Below are 6,808 nucleotides of genomic sequence, written 5' to 3' on the forward strand. Positions count from 1 at the left end.
TCCTAAGGATTCGAAAATTCAGGCCTTTGAAATTTAATTTAACGACTACAAAAAGAGAACCCTTAAATTATAATAATTCAAATTTTAAGAGTCTAAATCTTTAGATCTTTAAAACTTGATGAGAGAGATCTGAATGAGATCTCTTCCCTTCAAAGTGAATACCAAAATCTTTCATCAATGGTTTTTTTTCTGTTCCACCAATATCTCTTGTATTAAAGAATATCGTGAAGTATTTTTAGCACGACTGTCCCACTCAGACAACATGTCGTTTTTGGTCAATTTAACCGTTAGTTGTACGTCGCGCGGTGAAAAAAACAATCTTTACGCGGTTTCCTCCAACCGACATGAACAAGCAAAGCAAAAAGCTTCAAACTTTTCGCAAAACCCCAAATCAGACAATTCGATTTAGGGTTTTTTTTTCTTCCTTATTTGACCTAAAATCCCAAATCGAATTTCGGATCCTACCCACAAGCAAAAAGTTGGCGAATAATATTTCAGAATCTTTGAAAGGTAAAAAACGCCCGCGAGAAGCAGACATTGATGCCCCAACCGGCGATTTCGATCAGATTCCAAGACTAGGTGTATCCTCACTGTTTTCATAAAAAAGAATTAAAATTTGTATTTTTTGCACTTTTAGTTGATCATTTTTAGGGATTTAAAAATCTGGGAAATGTTTTATTGCATTTGGGTAGTTCATATTAATCAGCAATTATTAATTGTTGGGCAAATGCAGAGGAAAATCTTACATTCAGCAGCACGTTGGTTGGGCTTCGGATGATGCGAGCTCAGTTTCCGAACAACGAAAAGGTTAGGATTCTATACTTTTGATTTTGATGTGATTGTTTTTTTTAACGTTTCGGAGTTCACAAGCAGCCGAGTTAATTAAATAGTTGTGAATTTGTAGCTTTTCTTGTTTCCTAAGTGTTTGCTACTGTTTAAAGTGGTGGTTAGTCAGTTGTATTCGTCGTGGCAATTTGATTTTTGTTTGTCTTATTTGAGCGATATTATAATCTAATTATATAGGGGAGCAATTCGAACTTGGGTGCTCTAGCCAACTAGTCATGCCTTTTTCAGGTAACAGTTCAGCTTTTCATTTTGCGGTCACAGTTGTATGGCATTGTAGACGACAGAACACAGGTGGACCGAGATTTTAGAGGTCCGTGAGAACTTGAAAGAAGATAACAGAAATTTGTTTGAACTTTGAATACATTTTTAATCTGCTTTTTACAAGAGTAGTAATGTTGTTGTGAAGCTCTTTTGCTTGAGAATTGAATCAATGATCTTAGTTACTGATCAGTACATATAGAACTTATCCCAAAATTTGACTTGACACTTTTGTTTCTTTCCATCAATGGTGGAATTGGATTCTAGGTATGAGGTGCAATGTCACTTTAAGATAGTTGGCACCTTCTTCCTTCAGGAGTCTCTTATGACTGACCTAGGTTACTAATATTTTGCAGACTCTAAGAAGTGAGAAAGTACTACGGGTTTTCAAGGTAAATACTGGACAAGACGATCATGCAATAATCTTTTTGGATAACTATCTTTGCCAGGTTTGTTTACAAGAATATTTAGATGTTTATTCAGAAGCAGGATTGCATTTTATCATATATTTTCTAAGTGAGGAATGCTTCTCTATCTTGCTATCTTGTTGTAAAAAGAAGTAATGAATATCCACTAAACATGGTCTGGGTGTGTGCTTCCTCCAATTTTGTGCCTTGTCAAAACCTTGTTAGGACATGGCAGTACATTGATGAACTTCTTACTGTCTGTATATATATGTAGATGGAAGGGGTTGTGAAAAGATTCAAAGAAAAGGACGAAGATATTCTTGAAGTTTTTAATTGGTTTAAATGACACATTATTTATTTGAAACTCAAAACCAGTATTGGACATCAAGAACTTGTGAGTGATTGGAGTATCTGTGTGCTTCTCGGAGAAGGTTTCTTTTAAGGCAGTTTAATGCGCGTAACAAGATAATGATTGAACAAATCGCTATGTAGATACAATACAATACAATTACAATCCAACTGAAAAATGGTTTGCGGCGGTGTAAATTGTGGAGGAAAGGTGAAGGATGAAGACATCTCCCTCTTAATCAATTCTGGCTTTCTTGTAAGTGCACTTTTACTTATTCATTAGTATAATATGTTGCAGCTGTTTGAATTCCCTCATTGATTATATGGTACATTCTATGGTTATTTTGTCTGTGGTGTCGGAAACTAGTGAAATAATTTTACACTGAACATGATTTGATTTATATCTTTCCTCTTAAAGATTTTATGCAGCTCCTTTTATGGGGAATGCTTCCCCTTAGTTCTGTTTATTGGGTTCCTTTTGAATTTTTTGACAGTGTCCAGCTTTCTAACTATGGAATCTACTTCTGGACTCGGCAACTTATTGATCGAAATGTTCACTGGTCTGCAATTCCAAATATTGGTTCAGTACTAAAAGGCCTCTCTCAGGTATATAATAAAAGGTTAACTTTGTAAACTCGAAGGCTGCTAGATTAGAGACATAGCTTTTGGAATTCAAAATGTTAGATTTTGAAGCACCATGCCCATTGGCACTTACGGAGATTGAGTTTTCTCTGGCATTTAACTGCAATTTTTTAAAGCTTGAACAGGAAAATTGTCTAAATTTTGAATCACGAGATTCTCTTTGTTCACAGAAGAAAGGAAGTTCTTTCTCTTCTAAACCCCAGGAGATACAAATAATGATGATGGCTCCTTTAGAGAAGACGGGTCTTTGATTTTCTCCAGTTATGAGATTTCACCTTTCTGATCTAATAGGCTCAGGTCATCTCAAAACTGCCAAGAGACTGACAGGCTTAGTTGTTCGAGTCTCAAAAGATTGAAAAACAGGAATAGTACTAGCAGCCCCATGGATTCATAAGATTGTTGTGCTTCTCTTGGCTGTCTATCTTATTATAGGTATACCAGCGCTGCTGAATATACGTTCCACTAGGTACATGACCAGAAGTTTTGCAGGCCGTCCAATGTGGACGAACAAACAAAGTCATCGTATCAGCAAACCAGCCAACCCGCATGAGCATGAAGGATAGAAGATCTGCTAGGTCTTGTATTATTCATTTCATAACTGATATTTTTTTTTTCAGTTCTACAGCATCCATGTGAATTCATGCTTAATTCATTTCTTCTGATTTGATTATCCATTTTTTGTAAGACGTTGTACTTGAAAGCACGGTAGGAAAATGAGTTACAGTAGAGTACACTCGGAGCTCCTTTTGTTGGACGTCTCGCTGCTATCACCGAACTACTACCTACGATGCTTTATCCCAGTAGTTCATTATATTAAGCTTCAGAGAGCTATAACAAATCTCAATCGAAATTTTGCATCACTCTCCATGGAATTCCACCATAAACCACTGCAATGCCACCACCATCCCAACCTTGCATATTTCAGTGGTGAAGGTTGAGGACAGAACTACCAGGTGTGCAAGTCAATTTGTTCCAGAAAAAGGCTGTGCTACGCGTCTTTGAATCTCAACAGCTGCTTTTGGAATTTCACCAAAACCTCATAGTTCTTCAGAGTATGTGGGATGTTCGAGGCAGCGGGGAGCTGTCGCGGATGATCTGAAAGCAACTGGTCCGACTACAAAATACAACAGTTGGTGGCATGCTAGACTTAGGAGGGCTGGTGGAGAGCCTGTGCAACAAGACTTTGAGACAAATGAAATACAACTAACTGATAGCCCTTCCATAATACTGCTTTTATTGAATTGAATCTGGGCTTTTTCTCATGAATGTGAATTATAACAAATGGACAACGACTAATATTAGTTGTAGGACCAAAGAAACACCTAAAAATTTCAAAATCAAATTGGGAAAAGATTGTTGGGTACCGGGTACAAGCCTACTTCGTTGTTAGTAATACGAGCAATATGTATTATATACTGTAGATTGACATTCGATATTAGAAGATTACTCTCCGATTACATTCATATTCACCCTATTGTGGCTATTTAATTTCTATTATTCCCAGTTCTAAAAGATTAAACTCTTATTGACGTGAGAAATACTATATTTTCATATTACCTTTTTCCCCTTACAATGTGATATTCTAAACTATTGCAGTCTTTGAGAGAATATGATTTGAAAGTTCGTATTTTTAAGTACTAACCACTTGGCCTAGCTTACTACAATTTGGTTATGCATGATGGGACAAACGATATACACAAGAAATGCTTGAATGCACAAGCATCATTACTTAACCAGTACCGCAATCCCACCACCATCCCAAAACCTTTGCATGCTTCTGCGGTGAAGGTGTTGAGTCAATTGCATTGGAAGAGACATTTGGTGATAAAGTCGTTTGGAATGAAGGATAAATCATTAGATTCATGTCTGTTGAAGTAAGAAATGGAGGCAGATGTGTGAAAATTTTCATTTTTATAGGGATTAAAGGGGATAATCTATAAGCTACTTATATCCTACTATTTTGTGCGGAATTAGAAGCGATCAATTTCCTTCATGATCAGCGATTCATCTTTTACTTTTAGCTTTGACAAAATTTCTTCATTTCTTCCTTCAACATGGCTCCATTCTTATCCTAGACACTAAACGAGCCTTTAGATTTTTAAGGAAACAAGCTTTGTCTAATCATTGTGAAATTTGGAAGTGTTAGGTGTGTCTTTTGTACTTATTAATACATGTTTGGTGCTCAAACATGAACGTCTTGGTGGGTTCTTGCTAGCTTGGAGTATTCTGGTGCTGTTGTTGGTTCGTTAAATCAATATTTCTCATGTTATCATCGGTTGCTGCTTCAACTTCAAGGATGGAGATATTTTCGACGCAATCTGAGAGGGTCAATTCTATAATTTTGGTCGTAATCGTGTTTAAGGATCGACATGCATAAAGTTCCAGTTCTACTATTGTGTCCGTGCAATGTTTAATTAATTAAATATCCTTAATTAAGTCACGAGCAGAATCTTTGGGTTTCTTGTGGCTAGCTAGGCAATTATTTGGTTAATCCTTGCTTTAAGAATTTATGTTTGGATTTCAGCCCATGGATTTGGACCTAATCAGCCAGATTTAGTGGTAATCTTGGAGAGATTTTTCAGTGTGACCGGTACACAGATGGTATACCATATGTCACTATACAAATGATAGGATATATGTGTTAAAAAGTTAACAACTTAAAAATAAAATTTCCCAAAACTTTTATTAAAACACATGGTGTACTACTTATGTTCCTGTCACAATTAAAATTTTATCGTAATCTTGGACTCCAACCGATCATTGTCTTCTTTTGTCATCCTATTTGTTCCCTTCTGGATATAACTTAGAAGATACACTCAAGCTGAATTGTTTGGGACTACAGATCGACATCCTAATTACTTCTTCTTGCTGTTGATTTGGAGATTATTATTGTTATTATTATTTATTTGCCTAACCACGATTTGGAGATCTTAGGGACATTAAATAAATCACTTAGTGAAATTTTAAGGCGAAAATAATTTCTGACTAGTATTGATTTTTTCTTATATAAAAAAAATTGTTATTCTGTCGATTAAGTTTATTGTTCTGTGTATTCGGTGTTCCCTGACTTCTCCTCTCTCAATATCACTTTTCTATATTAAAAAATAAAAAATAAAAAATACTCTTATGAAGTTAATGTTTTGAAATTAGAATGACATACATGCTAAGAAATAAATTCAAGAATAAATGGGCCAAATATAGCTTAAAGGGGAATACGCCAACTGAAAGAATCGAGGGACAAAGCTAAAAGCCTTGACATTACTAATTAAGAACTATTTGGAAATGTTTTTAGAACGACAAAAAGTGCTTTTAGAAAAACGGTTTTGAGTTTCAAAAACACTTAAAATGTTTCCTGCAAGAAACACCAGCTATGTGTTTATTGTAGGAAGTACTTCAAAAGTTTTTTCATGATTCACTTGTATTTTTATTAAAAATTGATTTAAAAAATATTTCAACATAATACGCTTTCAGTTATTTTAAAAGTAATATTAAACAAGTCCTAGATCATTCAGAATGTTCCATTTAAAAATCTCAAAGTTACATAAATAGGGACTTAGAAATGATTTTCAGTGGGCCATATTCAATCACAATTTAATCTGTTAATTAATCTCAACATTCTAACTTATTCAACTGCAAAATTAGTCATACAAGTAAACTAACAACGAAATATATATCTAATCGGACACTTTAACTTTAGATGGATCTTTGGCATGGATGTGACACTTTTTGGGTAATATTATACATTACTTATAGATTAAGATTTCAGAGTACATAATTGCTATTAACCAACCCTAGAACTAGCTAGCTCAAAGAAGATAATATGATCTTTCGCATGCAACCCTCTTGTTATCTCTTCTCCCTTCAAATGTGTGCTCAACTTGTTTCATACAAGTTATTGCGTTTAAAATGATATTCAAATATGAACAATAATTTACATAAAACAAGGGTGTTATGTTAGTTGTATCTCGAGGCTATAACGTAACGATAGTGTCCATTTAATGTGATCTCTCTCTCTCTCCTCCAATCTTTGACCTCTCATTTATGGACATGTGTCGTTGTGACGTGGCCTTGGGATACAATTGGCATGGCACCCATGGTAAGTCTTCCTCCCAAATAGGGAAGGCAACGGTTCGGTTTGGGAAGAAAATGACATATCCACCTCCATAATCATAAAAATTAACCACATCCATGACCCCAAATTAATAATCGAGGATTATCCATAACCATACCCACCGAGTAACAGATTCCTCATCGGTTAATGGTAATATCCATCTACATTAATGAAAAAAATATTATTCGTTCAACTT

The 6,808-nt window shown here is 35.1% G+C and overlaps 1 protein-coding gene across 11 annotated transcripts; it reads left to right on the forward strand.

The window, feature by feature from the left end:
* Positions 1-239: 239 nt before the first annotated feature.
* Positions 240-3,171, forward strand: LOC103958872. 11 transcript variants are annotated; one of them, XM_048573986.1, is made up of 5 exons: positions 245-579; positions 734-807; positions 1,075-1,156; positions 1,461-2,465; positions 2,672-3,171. In XM_048573986.1, the coding sequence occupies exons 1-4, from the start codon at positions 345-347 to the stop codon at positions 1,472-1,474; spliced, it is 405 nt and encodes a 134-aa protein (XP_048429943.1). In that variant the 5' UTR covers positions 245-344; the 3' UTR covers positions 1,475-2,465; positions 2,672-3,171. The 11 variants fall into 11 exon arrangements, 4 of the variants coding, with proteins under 4 accessions (XP_048429943.1, XP_048429942.1, XP_048429941.1 ...); XM_048573985.1 differs by lacking the exon at positions 1,075-1,156 and having other exon boundaries at positions 261-579; positions 1,461-1,553; positions 2,354-2,465; positions 2,675-3,171; XM_048573984.1 differs by lacking the exon at positions 1,075-1,156 and having other exon boundaries at positions 269-579; positions 1,461-1,553; positions 2,354-2,465.
* Positions 3,172-6,808: the final 3,637 nt, after the last annotated feature.

The sequence above is a fragment of a genome, unplaced genomic scaffold (assembly GCF_019419815.1).
Source record: "Pyrus x bretschneideri cultivar Hongxiangsu unplaced genomic scaffold, Pyrus_bretschneideri_v1 Contig7, whole genome shotgun sequence".
Taxonomy (NCBI): domain Eukaryota; kingdom Viridiplantae; phylum Streptophyta; class Magnoliopsida; order Rosales; family Rosaceae; genus Pyrus; species Pyrus x bretschneideri.

Coding starts and splice junctions, on each gene's coding strand:
- LOC103958872 (XM_048573983.1), top strand. CDS start 345: ATGAACAAGCAAAGCAAAAAGCTTCAAACTTTTCGCAAAACCCCAAAT. Junction 580..733: donor CGATCAGATTCCAAGACTAG/GTGTATCCTCAC, acceptor GGGCAAATGCAG/AGGAAAATCTTACATTCAGC. Junction 808..1,460: donor AGTTTCCGAACAACGAAAAG/GTTAGGATTCTA, acceptor AATATTTTGCAG/ACTCTAAGAAGTGAGAAAGT.